General features: G+C 39.8%; 1 protein-coding gene across 2 annotated transcripts in view; it reads right to left on the bottom strand.

Moving 5' to 3' along the window:
- Positions 1-14,556, bottom strand: part of ZNF148 (zinc finger protein 148) — a 49,293-nt gene that overhangs the window by 7,737 nt on the left and 27,000 nt on the right. The window contains exons 3-5 of one of the 2 annotated variants that reach the window (XM_056861396.1): positions 13,294-13,419; positions 11,438-11,561; positions 10,758-10,841 (exon numbers count right to left, since the gene is read on the bottom strand). In XM_056861396.1, the coding sequence (XP_056717374.1) occupies positions 10,758-10,841; positions 11,438-11,561; positions 13,294-13,419 (334 nt within the window). Of the gene's footprint in view, positions 1-10,757; positions 10,842-11,437; positions 11,562-13,293; positions 13,423-14,556 lie in introns of both variants that reach the window. The other variant, XM_056861395.1, reaches the window with a different exon arrangement.

Below are 14,556 nucleotides of genomic sequence, written 5' to 3' on the forward strand. Positions count from 1 at the left end.
GACCAGAAGCCAGACTGAAAGACATCCAGATAATACCAAAAGGCTATGTTTGTAATGAATGATAATTTTCTATAGCTTTGTCACTAGCTTGTATACATTGTCTAGAGTAGCAAAACACATTCTCATGAATGTCATATATAGAAAGTTGTTTTTGTGAATTCATACCACCTGCATTGTAGCATCTTTATGGAAAGGGAAGATAACTTGGCAATGAAGACCCCAGCCATACATTCATTTATTTATCAATCCATTATGAAAGGAAAGAGAATCTTGGATCTGTGTATGCCCCCCCCCCATCTGAAAGTGTCATCCAACCCAGCACAATAGTCCACCAACCCTCTTTGTATTTCTGGACAAGGTAAAGAACACCCAGGGGTCAGGGAGAAAACATAAGTTATTCCAGGACAGGGTAACATCAGTGAATCCAAGACTTACTTTCCTGTCACACTGGGTAGAAAAATATACAAAAGTAATCATATACAAAGTATTACTGACTATGACATTACTTTGGATTTATATTCAAAAGTAACATTCTTAATAGGTTTTTCAGTAATGTACTAGAGAACATTCAAAGGAGTTTCTCTTTTAAAGACTACTGCTAAAGACAGCTAATTAAAATTCAGGCTTGCAAGTGGAATCGTTTTCATTCTTACAAATATTTATTTATTTCAGCAATGACTTCTTTACAAATGAGTACAACATTTGTTACTGAATATCCTAACTTGCTGCTATTTTTTAAAGGCAAGTTGCATTAAAGATAGTTGTCAATGTAATCGTCATTTATTATAACTTTCATTCCCTCATTTCCCTTTGTGTTTTATTTAAACATATTTATTAAGCAAATTATGAATCGTTTAATTCACGTTCTTTGGGAGGGTGGGAAATGCACCTGGGAAATGTACCATCTCTGGAAGCACTGTAATACTGGGATGATCCATGGGCGAAGGGAAGCAATATCCCAGATCATCTCTCCACTTGAAAAAAAATCAATTCAGTCCGCAACTCTTGAATCAAAACCATATCAGAACAAATAAACCACACCTGACTTTAGCCATAAAGCTGTGAAGCAATCGTTTTCCATTCCATAAAACCACAATATTGTCTTAATCAAACCCTTTATGCATTAAGATGACATTTCTTGGATTTAAGCAAGGTGGTCCTATTGTTTTGAAAGCAACTGAATGGACTTTAATTAATGGGCTTGCATCAGACTGCTGGACCCAGACCCACATTGGCAAAAAGCTACTTAAGTTGGGGAAGGGCCTGCAGAAGGATGGTGAAATGCCCCCCCCCCCTTCCAACAGCACAGCTCTGTTGATGGAAGAGTGTGTGTGTGATGGCAAAATTTTGCCATCTAGTCACAGCTGGCTAATGGTGACCCTGCAGGGTTTTCAAGGCAAGAGACATTCGGAGGTGGTTTGTCATTGGCTGCCTCCACGTAGCCTGAGAGAGCTCTGAGAGGTCACCCAGCAGGCTGCATGTGGAGGAGTGTGGAATCAAGCCTGGTTCTCCAGATTAGAGGCCGCCACTCTTGACACTACACCACACTGGATCTCACTGATGGAAGAGAGAAGGGGGTATTTTACCCTTTATCCATAAAATGTGGGATTCGATCCTAAAAATGTGGAGAAAAATGTTCTCACTAAGAATTACTGGAATTTGTATAAGACACCAAGTTTGAAACATCACTGCAAATATCCCGACTTTATCCAGCTTTACCCAGAATTAATCTCAATTTATTTTGAGAACTTACTACCAAATATGTTTAGGATTGCAGCCTTACAGCCCATAGCTATAAAAAATTTCTCAGAAATAAGTCTCACTCAATAAAGTCTTACTTTTGAATAACCATGCATAATATGGTTAATGTTTAATATTAGAAGATAAATTCCCTACTGAACATGAACTTATTTTAACTTTTTAAAATTCTTTTGGACATACATAGCTAAAGCAAATCAGTTATAATGATCCTTATTATATCTGGCTTCCTTCTCTGTGAGATCCCTTTATTAGAAGCAAACTCCAACTGACCAACTTAATACAACCCAAACTTCTATAACAATTAGGAACTTATAAAATTTAGGCAAAGCAGGTAACTCAAGAAAATGAATCAAGGCAGATTAGTTAGTCAACACACACACATATTACAGCATAAACATATACATACACTTCCAATCATACATTTTGTGCTTACTTCAGGGGTCAGTTTACATGAACATTATTCTATTGTTACAATATTTATTTATACATTACTGAACTTGTCTATGTTTATACTCTAAATTTATCTTTATATATAACTTATTCAGCATATATAACTATTATTTTCTATCTCTGTTAATTTTTTATTCTACACTTTCCAGTTAACATATTCAAAATAGCATTCCCATTTCTTCTGTGAATCTTCGATCATTCTTTCTTTCAGGATGTTGGTTAATCTGGCCATCACCGCAAATTCTTCCATTTTTGGTTGCTACTTTTCTAAGTCCAGAACAGTCTCTTGCTTCCATGATGCTGCCAGTACTATCCTTGCCGAAGTCATCAGATACCCAAAAAGGTCTCTTTGGTTGTTTTCCAAATTCTCTGGTGCTATCCCCAATTACATAATTTCGGGATTCTTTGAAATTTGATCTTAAGAATCTTTTGTATTTCTTCATGAATCTGTATCCAAAATTTCCTAACCTTTTTGCATGTCCACCACAAATGAAAGTAAGTTCCGCCTTTATCTTATTTGTATTTTAAATGCTTTTTAATGTTTGAAATGAAAAGGCAGCACAGAAATGCTTTAAATAAATAAAGCCCTGAAAAATAACACCACCTTGCTCTTCTTTTCAAAAATCTGCTAGCAACAAACCTTCTCTGGTATTCCATTCCACAGAGTGGGAACTACAACTGAAAAGATCCAAGTTCTGATGGCAGAACAGCCCAAAATGGTTGGTTTGATTATCTTAAGTGGCACATGGGTTCATATGGCAGCAGACAGTCCTTCATATACATAAGTCCTATGCTACATGTCCTCTTCCTAGCTGGGACAATTCGCAACCAACTAAATCTAATCTAAAGTGGAGAGGGGGAGGCCAATAAATCACCTAAATTTGTTTCCTGCCTGGGATTACAAAAAGCATCTAGTAAACCACAATACATGTCTGGTGGACTGCATCAGACATGGTGGGTCACAATATGGGGAACATACCTATGACAAGGCCACTTTTTGGGGGAAGGGTGTCTGAAGAGATGAATCAAATGAGCTGAAGTTCTAGGACTACTAGGCAAACCGAAAGCCAGAAAGTCTGCAGGTTCAGATGGCATACACTCAACAGTTCTTTAAAAAAAAAAAAAACCAAAGTCTTTACGCAAAAGCTGGACAAACACTTGTCAGGGATGCTCTAGGCTGATCCTCATTGAGCATGGGGATGGACTAGATGGCCTGTATGGCCCCTTCCAAATCTATAATTCTATGATTCTATGATCATATACTTGGGACTGCCATAAGGCTTTTGCCAAAATAGCCCAGCGAAGACTCCAGAGTACCTTAGCAATCATGGGATAAGAGGATGTGATCTCTTATGAATTAAAAGTTGGTTAAATATTAGGACGCAGAGAGGGGAATAAATGGACAGTTCAGAGGTAAGTAGTGGGGTCTCACAAGGATTGGTATGAATACTGGTGCTATTTAGTTTGTTCATAAATTATTTGGAACTGGAGGAGATCTGTGTAGAAGCTAGGGTCATCCAATGAAATTGTTGGAAAATAGGTTCAGGACAGCCAAAAGGAAATACTTATTTACTCAACAAATTACGGAATTCACTTCCAGGGAGGTAGTGATGGCCATGAGCATATACAGCTTTAAAACAGGGTTAAACTGATTCATGGAGAAGACGTCCATAAATGGCTACTAGCCATGGTGTCTGGTGCGAGCTTCCTAAATTGGGAGGGGTAGCAAATACGGTTGAAGACAGAGCCAGGATACAGGATGATCTTGACAGGCTGGAGAATTGGGCTAAAACTAATAAAATGCATTCCAACAGAGATAAATATAAAGTTCTGCATTTCGGTAAAAAAAAACCAAATGCATAATTATGGGATGGGGGAGACTTGTCTTAGCAGTAGTGTATGCAAAAAGGATCTTGGGGTCTTAGTAGACCAAACACTGAACATGGGTCAGCAGCGTGATGCAGTACCTAAAAAGGCAAATGGGATCTTGGGCTGTATCAACAGAAGTATAGTGTCCAGGACACATGAAGTGATGGTATCGCTTTACTCTGTTCTGGTTAGACCTCACCTAGAGTACTGTGTTCAGTTTTGGGCACCACAATTTAAGAAGAATGCAGACAAACTGTAACGTGTCCAGAGGAGGGCAAGAAAGATGGTGAGGGGTCTGGAGACCAAATCTTATGAGGAAAGATTGAAGGAGCTGGGTATGTTTAGCCTGAAGAGGAGAAGACTGAGAGGGGATATGATAACCATCTCTAAGTACTTGAAGGGCTGTCATATAGAGGATGGTGCCGAGTTGTTTTCTGTTACCCTAGATGGTCAGACCAGAACCAATGGGTTGAAATTAAATCAAAAGAGTTTCCATCTAGACATTACGAAGAACTTTCTAACAGAGCGGTTCCTCAGTGGAACAGGCTTCCTCGGGAGGTTGTAAACACTCCTTCCCTGGAGGTTTTTAAGCAGAGGCTAGATGGCCATCTGTCAGCAGTGCTGATTCTATGACCTTAGGCAGATCATGAGAGGGAGGGCATCTTGGCCATCTTCTGGGCATGGAGTATAGGTCACTGGGGGTGTGGGGGGAGGTAATTGTGCATTTCCTGCATTGTGCAGGGGGTTGGACTGGATGACCCTGATGGTCTTTTCCAACTCTATGATTCCATATTCAGAGGGAGCAAACCTCTGAATATCAGTGCTGGTAGGCAGCAGCAGGGGAGGGCATCAACCTCTTTATCCCGTTTATCCTCCAGGACTACTGGTTGGCCGATGTGTCAAACAGGATGTGGGACTAGATGGACCACTGGTCTGATCCAGCAATCTTTTCTTATGATCTTAATGTGCTCAGGCCTAGATTGTACCAAACAGACCATCCCAGAAAATGCTCCAAAATAGTTTTGCCTTCCTAAAGCAGAAGTATGGTTTAGCCAGGTTCAATTCATGGTGCTTGTTATGACCTTTAAAGCCCTTCACGACCTGGGACCCACATATTTGAAGGACTGTCTCCTTTCATATGTCCCTATGCACCAACTACAGCCATCAGGCAGCCATCTGTTGGCACCCACCTCTAAGGGTGGCTCATCTGGAAACGACCAGAGCCCAGGCCATTTCCATCATGGCTCTGGCTCTGTGGAATGGGCTCCCTGAAGTGGTGAGGGGGGCACTTCCTGGAGATTTTCAGGAGGTCCTGGAAGGCCTGCCTGTTTGCCATGGTTTCTGATGGGGGTTTAAATGGCAAGCATCTTTTAAGGAGGGGGGATTTGGGGTTTGCTATTTTATTTTTGGTTTTAGCTGGGGATGTTTTAACTATTATTGTAAGTTGCCCTGAACAAAGAGGAAGGGTGGGGTATAAATGGTTAAATAAATAAATAAATTCTTATTTTTCCAGTCCTCCCATAGGCACTACTTACTTATTTATCATTATTGTGAATCCAGCTAGTTACTGTTCTTAAACTTGCTAAATGTTGTGGTTTTCCTGATTACTAGTGTTCTAGTAAGAGACAGATTTCAAAGACTCAATGCAGAATAAATAACCATAACCCTAGCAAAATCAAGGCATAGAAGACAGCTGCAAGAACCAGACTGGATTAACTGGGAAATCAGCATTCTTTCAGGAGAGCTTTTGTACCCAACAAGAATATCCCTGTCAAGTAGTGCACTGTTTGCTAACAATCCTCAAATCCCACAATGCCTGTGTCTGGGGAAATAACCCATTTAGATGGATGAACGGAGCATTCACTATCTATAGGTACACTCTATAATTTTTAATGATTCAGAACAGAAAGACTGCATAGCTACTGGGTGATATAGCTTCCACAGCAACACTCCAGGTTACGAAATAAGCAGAATGCTCACATTTTTATTTTGTTTAATGAAATCATATTGCTTATCAGTTACTACTTTCCCAGTAGTAATAATTACAGTGTTTCAGCACCATTGTAAAGTTTTAAAATACATGTTTTAAAATATTCCATAAATGAGATAAAATATAAAGAAAAAGGACAAGGCTACAAACTTTGTTACATCTGTTAATACCAAGATCCATTTTAAAAATCATGCAATTCCCATGGTTTTGCTTCCTCTATCAAGTCAGTTGCAAGTGAAGATTGAAGGGACATAATTAAAATGTGGCCTTGCAGAACAAATCTATTTATGTTAAAACAAAGTGAAAGGCATTCAGCATAAATCTGTAGTCTTCCTTAGAGCCCAAGGGACCCATAAAATTAGAGCCGCTGGCTAATAATAAGTCCGTATCCTAAAAAGCGGAGAATGCTGATTTTCTGTACAGAAGATGAATTGTTTTATGTAGTTACTCTTTCTAAGAAGTTATCCCAATCGCCAAAAGGCATTTGGTATGATGCTTCAAGTCTCAAGTGTTTATGATGCTTCAAGGCTCAAGAACTCTGGAGAACTTGGATAACAATTTTGCCTATCAAGCAAGGGCCTAAAGGGACACAGACTATTACCTACTTCCAAAAGCCAGAAAAAAAAACAACTGCAAAATGTCAAATTTTAATAGAGCCCAATCAGATGTCACTAAATCAGGGCAGCAAGCCATCTAAGTTAACTATGCATGTGGTAGGGCAGAATTACATCAAACTACTGTCTAGGTTCACAGACAAATTTTAAATTTACAATGCAAAAGTACATATTTATGATCTGTCAACACTTAAGGCTTACTGATCTGTATTAAATAATTCCAGGACATGCATTTATTCTGAAGAACAAAATAAATACATTGCTGGATTGTATCAAGGTCCACATAGTCTAGTATTCTTTGTATGAATCCCAGCAATGTGTGCTAGGTTGTTCACCATAAATTGCTGTGTGGCCTGCTTCTGCCACAGCCTACAAGCAGTGACTAGCACTAGATCAACTACACTCCCCAACTACACTCAGTAAAGGAGATAAGCACTACAGTGTATCGCTTTTAGAGGACAAGAGAAGGAAACCGCAAAACACCTTTAAAACATTGCTCAAGGATTCCTGCAGCTTGCACACAACAGTAGAAGACAGAACCATTTTAAATGAGTCACGTGGCTTTAGGAGAGTATTTGCAGAATCATTCATCACTGGTTCCATCTATTTCTAGCATGGAAACTCTAATGAATGTTAATAGATGGCCATTTAGACCCTTTTCTACAAAGTCCTTTAGAATGCTCTCTATCTCTCCCTCTCCCCCCTCCCCTGAGTATGTACAAGCACATGGCTATGGAAGAAACCATGAAGGTATTTTAGAGAATTGCAAGGCTGTCTTTAACAAACTGTTGAAAATTTCAACAGAGGCAGAATCCAGTAATTTCTTTATCAACAGGATCGGTCACCAGGAACACATTAAAAAGTATTGTATGATAGGCACTGGCTTCTGACTAATACAGCATCATCAATGCAGAAGATTTTACAAGAAGTCTGCAGTCTAAATTTCTACAGTGAGAAAGAGAGCAATGCTCTATACATCTCTTAAACATTAGCATGATCTCAAAGATGAACTGAGAATACAACTTTCCCATTATCTCGCCTGTTTACTAAGTCTAGAGAAGCAGCCTTGGTTACCACACAGTTATTATGCAAATCCTACCCCTTGAAGAATTACAAAAGTTCAAGCCTCAGCATATTTCTAGAATGAGAGTTCTCCTGAGAATCTAAAAACTGAAAGGATCAAAGAAACATAATGAATAAACTGGGATTTGTAGCTGATGTATTAAAACGAGACACCCTCTGATATAACCAGGTTTAATTCATTGTCTGACATTTACAGAGAACTTGGCTAATGTAATTTAAACTGCTGGAAAACAGGGAATAAAATTAAATATTTCTTCCAAAATGTCAGCAATGTGGTTAGTTTAAAATTCTCTCTCAGTGCCCTGTTTGAAACAGAGCCAAACTACAAGTTACTTTTCCAGCTAGTTCTCATTGGTGTAACAAAAAGTAGCCACTAACGCCTGCAACCATGAGGAAGGAAGATGGGGAAGAAGTATATGACGCTTTCCTGCTGGCTGTTTTTCTTCTCAAAAATTTCCATCCCAGCTGCTTTTCCCTGTAGTGAAGGCCCATAACTTTTCACCACTTCAGGGGCAATTTTGACCATAACTGATATAGGAGGGAGGATGTCAAAACTCCCCCCCCCAAAAAAAAAAAACATTCTTCCATGGGCACAGACTAGCTACTTAAGTTGGTGAGCTAGAAAGCTTTCTGCAGAACTGTGGCTTACGAACAAAAGAAGGACATATACTGTATTTTCTGGCGTATAAGACTACTTTTTAACCCAGGAAAATCTTCTCAAAAGTCGGGTGTCGTCTTATACGCCGGGTGTCGTCTTATACGCCGGATGCTGAATTCCGAGCCGGACTGGAGAATCTGCCTGGGGAGCCGCCTCCGCTCTGTCCATGTCCGCCGGAGGAGGGAGGGGAGGCGAGCCCAGCGAGGGCGCTCACTGCCCGGCTCGGAGTCGGAGCCAGGCGCGCCGGGGTGCAAGGAGGGAAGTGCTCGGCTGCGCTCCAGCGGCAGCGCAAGGCAGGCAGGCGGCTGGCTGGCCGGGGCTGGGGTGGCCACTCTCTTCTCCCGGCACAGGGTGTTTTGGCTGCCGCCTAGCACACCCAACATGCCCCCTTTCCTCCCCGGCCTCTGCTTCAGCTTCTGTCTTTATGGGCTTCCCTCCCCTCCAAACCCTCCTTTAGCCCCGCCCTTCGCGGGCCGTCGGCTCAGTCCTCCCCTCGCCTTTAGCCTCGCCCTTCTCGAGGGCCCTTACTCTCACCCCCATCCCCCTCTTCTTCCCCGCTCCCTTCTCCCCTCGCCGACTCCCCCCGAGAGCCACGTCCCGCCGCTTCAGGCTCCCACCCTCCCACCGGAGCCCGGGGCTGAGCCTTGGCTACAGCCGGCGTCTCTGGCTGCGGGGCTCCCGCTGCCCGGGGAGGCTCCCTCCCTGCTTCGCCTCCAGGATTTGCTCCGGCCGGGCCGGGTCGGCACACACTCTTCCATGCCGGGAGGTCGGCCCACCAGCCGTTCCTCCCACCAGCCCCGCCTCCCGGCACGCTGCCAGCTCGTCCGGCTGCCCCCGCCCCCTCTTTCTCCCGCCCCAGTAAGTGGTGTTGTTTCCCCGGGGGTTGAGCCGCCCCAGGAGGACCGGGGGTGGCCGTGGGGTTGGGGCACAGTCCCGAGGGCCGGCCCCAGGCAGCGGACTCGGGTTGGGCCGCTCCAGGAGGTCTGAGGGCAGCCGCGGGGTTGGGGCGCAGTTCTGAGGGCCGACCCTAGGCCGCGGACAATCCCAAACTCTATATTTTAACTGTAAAAATGGGGGGTCGTCTTATACGCCCAGTCGTCTTGTACGCCGGAAAATACGGTAGTTCCTCAGGAGGAGGTACCAGTGTACACACCAACTGACTTGCCTAATGCCAACAGGAGACAGATTTGAGGATCAGAGCAGTGCTTGGATGCACAGTGTAGGAACTAGTATTTCTATCTCTATGCTTAAGTAACAAACAGCTTATACCACTTTTCAAGAAATTTACTTAACTGAGCACAAGTGACACTAAGAACAAATTTTAACTAAGAACACACCAAACTGCTGAATGTTCTCTATGCACTGGAAAATAACTATTTCTATGTCAAATGTTCTCTCACTTGAGATGCAATTCACAAAGTGAAAAATGGAGAAGTATAACTTGTAAAAAAGACCTAACATTTATATACAGCAGAAAGAAATCCAGACGTAAAGAGGAAGCATGGCTCTAAACGAATAGAGGAGTACAAGAATTACCAAAATGAGTCCAAACACTGCCCAAGACCCATGCAATAGTAAAAAAGGACATAAAAATTACATGGGTACCAAATATTTGTGCATATAAATCACTATGCATTGCTGTGAAGACATATTGTATTTTGCTTTCTTGTGATTCACATACACACACAAAGTACTAAACATTAGTAATTTAGCAGATATGAAAGTTTTCACCAAGCAACACACAGCATTTGCAAACTCTGTTTTTCTGAAAAGGAGGCTGAAAATTGGCATCCAGTTCAAAAGGACTGTAGTTGTAAATATTTACAGAGGTAATGAAAGGCCATGCACCAAAATGCCAAAAACCCATTGAAGCCAAGCCTGTTGACAGAATGTGCTTTTGCAGAAGTAGAATTTTAAAATAAACCAATGCAAAGGAACTATTTTTGCTTTAACATTTTTCTATTTGTCTTGCTCAACCTCTCACTCTAATATAATTTTCTGTAAGTGATTTTTAAAAGTGGGATGCAAAGCAATACCTAGGGGTTAGGCATTTTGGCCATTGAAGTTCTGAAAATGTACTTCTAGCTACTTATCCAATAGAAAATCTATTATCTTACAAGCTTTGCTCATTTCAGTTAGCAGTAATCTGGCAACAAAAAAGCATAAGAAAGAGACAGAAAGAGCAGCAAAGCTGAAAGAAGTTTCTCTTCTTCATAATGTCTGCAATGCATACATTAAAATAAAAGCTGCATATTCATCTCCTAACACTTGGCCGTGTTTAGGAAAAGTTGCTTAAACACACCAGTAAAGATACTCAAGGAACTATACTCACCAGTATGAATCTTCTCATGTCTCTGTAGCAGGTACTTCTGTATGAAACGCATGTCGCATTGACTGCACTGAAATGGTTTTTCACCTTAAACAATATAATTCCACATCTGTAAGTTAAAAGCTACAAACATTTGTTCTAACAAATACTGCTGAGGAATAAAACAGTTGCTTATTGCAATCCAACATCTGAGTGGATTCCAAAATATTTTAGTACAGAAATGCCTACCTAAAAGCAGTAAGTACTACAAATCCTGTGAGCCTGTAATGCTGACAAAAATAACACACATCAGAAAATCAGCATAGCAAGATGCTGGAATACAACATAGAATCTAACGTAATATTAAACATCTCTTCCATCTATACAGATGACAGATCTCTCACTGACCAAACAAGAATACAGAGCCTATCTTATAACAAGACACTAGAAATTGTGCTACTTGTGAGCCTACTACATACAGAAAGCAAAAAACAACAAAATTAATTCACATTAATTGAGATTAATTGTAACATTACTTTTTTCTGGTATTTTTGACACTTTGGTGCATGGAATACCTAAGATTAGATGCCATGTTTCCTGCACTTTGGAATATAAAATATATATTATTATGCATCACTCATTGCATTGTTTAAGATTCAGGAGTTCTTCAGGTATCAGAAACACAACATAAATTCAAGCAGTACCTGTATGAATGAAGACATGCCTCTGTAAATGGTAGTTGGTTCTAAAGGCAGCATTGCAATGCTCACAAATATGAGATTTGGTAGTTTTCAGACCCAGTGATCCATCCTCATTTATTGTAAGGATCTATTTTGAAAAGGGCAACATTTAGTCTTACATTACCCTCTGAAGGAATTTCATCAGATCTAAATGACCTCATAACAGAAGAACAAGGGCTTCAAGACAAAGCCACAATGTCAAATAGAAGAGAGACACTGCTGACGTAAATCTCAAGTGACTATTTCCTCAAGTGGCACTGTTTAACCTTATCTTTTTCGGATATATGACAGAAATCTGAAGCATATGTATGAATATGAAAAATATCATACTAAGAAATAAAATGCTTATCCTAAGGGGGATAATGTTTTAGAATATTATTCAGGCTATGGTAACTATCTTTTCATTATAAGAAGGACCATAAAGTCTCATATATGATTATCCTGAGAAGAGATTTTACTCAAATGGACCTAGAAAGGAACAGAATTGTAAAGATAAAAAGAATTGTAAAGACAAAAAGAAATTTAGATGACTTGAGTTTTATCTATTTTATTACCTCAAAACTGAAACAATGAGGTTTTTGTAAACTGGTAACCAGAATTATATATGTGCTTGTACCACAACACGTGTGTTCTTAATCACTTTATTAGCAAAGATTTCAGTTGGCAACCTTAAGATGTTTCAGTCTTAATTACATGTAACAATCTGCAATTTAACTAACATAATGTTTTCAGTCATACATGCAGAACAGCAGAAAAAACTGAATCATTAGTGATACTTGCCTCTAAAAGAAATCTAGTATGTCTTGAAATTCACCTATCAATATGACTTATTTCTAGTACAGGCAACAATTATACCCTCAAAAACTTAACAAAGTTCCCTTACAGAATGTGTATACATTTTAGGTGTTAGGCGAAGTTGCAAACCCAATACTAGAAAATATTTCTTCAGTCCCCAACCTTCTCCTTGTCCAGGCTGTGACCTCTTTCTATAAACTACTAGGAAGATTTGAAAGACAATGTCACAAAATAGGAAAGCAGGTTTCTGCATCATCCTCAAAATATGGATACCGCTATATGGAAACAGTTGCTAATTATTGCTGCACATAATTTGTGATTACTTCAGGCATGGCTAATGGGAGCACCACTGAAATGCATAGGCTACTAGATCTTTACTGAATCTGTGATACAAAAGCTGCATTTCTCAGCAGAAACCAACAAAGTCAACATATCTCAGCTTGAATTTGAAAATGCCAGTTGTACAACAGGAAACCTGAAACAAATCAATGTAATTTCTTGCTGCAAAAATTCAGGTTTTGCCAATACATTCAGAAGTATGCAGTTGTTGTGTTTCATCAGAAGAAACTCTTGAAATACAACTTGTGTTTTGCACTTTTAAAAACTGTTATATATTAATGTGGTTCCTTTCAAATGAAATGCTTGTGGATGTAAGGCAATCACTTAAGTTCAAATGTACACTATAATTAATTTCAGAACTAATGCAAGTCTGATAAAAAGTTATCACATCCACTTTGTTATCTGATTAATCCTAATATTAGCGTGTCTACAAAAGCTGTGTTATTGTTCATCTAACACAGCCTTAGTCAATAAAATTCCATACATTAGTAAAAGAAACTGGGAAGGCTGATGTTAAAAATATGCTGAATATTCAAAGAAACACACTCTAAGTATCTGTGGTGGTGCTTCGGGGTTGCAGTTACATGGTTATATGGTTTCCAAATATTATTATTTCCAAATAATAAAAAATCCTGGTAAATTACCAGGCTGCCTTCAAGGCTGATTTCTACCCATCACTGTCTTACCTTTGCTGGTGACCGCTGTTTCCTTTTCTTCTTTTTCTGTAAATCTAGCCCCTCCCGTAGTAGTTTTTTGTCCCTTTTTTGCTGCTCAGCTACGTCAGTAAAGGTAATTTCTTGTTTTACGCTTATCTGCTAAGATACCAAGTGCCAACATCAGATAACATATTAATTACACATGAGAGACATTTTGGGAAACTTTTAAAACAATGGACTTATTTAATGTTGTTTTTATGAGGGAAACTACTGCTATAAATTTCCTGTTTATATAACGTTACCTTGATGCCCTCCTCTATTTTACATTTCAATAGAGATGCTCTTTTATTACTTAGATTGTGTGCGATATGTAATAAAATTAAAAATAGAAATTTCACCACATAAGACACTTATTAATCATCTCATTCATACCTCTGACGACAAAATGCTATTCCCATTTTGCAGTGGGAACTGAGTCAGGGACTCAATGACATAGCAAGGACACCTAAGACCATGGCTGAGCTAGCAAATAGAATCACAGCTTACAAATCGATGTGTAACATAATAATTTCAAACCCATTGCAAAGACCAAAGAAAATGGGATGGCAACAGTTCCATAACAGCTCCCTGGTAGCCAGGAAAGTGTGGTTGAAGAAATTCAAGATTCAAGACAGGGCCTGATTTTACAGCAAAGCAGCATAAAGTCTGTAAAGTCTGTAAAGTTACCAGGTTTAAAGCACTGTATTAAGCTTTCTATACTTTTAAAAGGTTTCTTACAGCACAGCTTTATCAAGCCAATTCTTGCACATGTATAATTAATTTTGTGTTAAAAGTTCAATAACCTTAACCTTACACTATTTCTAAATATAACATTTACCATCGCTACTCTATACCTGATGATCTTTTAGATGCTGCTTCTGATAAATCTTTACTGGGTGATTGGGTGTTTAGGATGGATGCCTTAATTGACAAAGTAACAATCTGAGAGTCAAAATTTCCCCCCTGGTTCCATAACTACAAGAAAGACCATCTTAGATCTTCCTATTTGGTTAACCTCACATCTCAGAACTTTAGGGTGGCTTTCACCTCCCTAAAATTTCAGACCATGCCTTCAGCCTTTCTGACAGGGCGGTATAATAAAATCCCAAAGGAACATCGCACATGTATCTGTGGATCTTTATCACCAGAGCACATTTTTCATTATGTGCCGTCATGTCCGTTGTATAGTGAGCCTAGAGCCAAATTCTTGGATGGAATTTTGAAGGGAGTAAATATTTGTTCTGAAATGGATAA

The sequence above is a fragment of the Euleptes europaea genome, chromosome 15 (genome assembly GCF_029931775.1).
Source record: "Euleptes europaea isolate rEulEur1 chromosome 15, rEulEur1.hap1, whole genome shotgun sequence".
In the NCBI taxonomy this organism is placed as follows: domain Eukaryota; kingdom Metazoa; phylum Chordata; class Lepidosauria; order Squamata; family Sphaerodactylidae; genus Euleptes; species Euleptes europaea.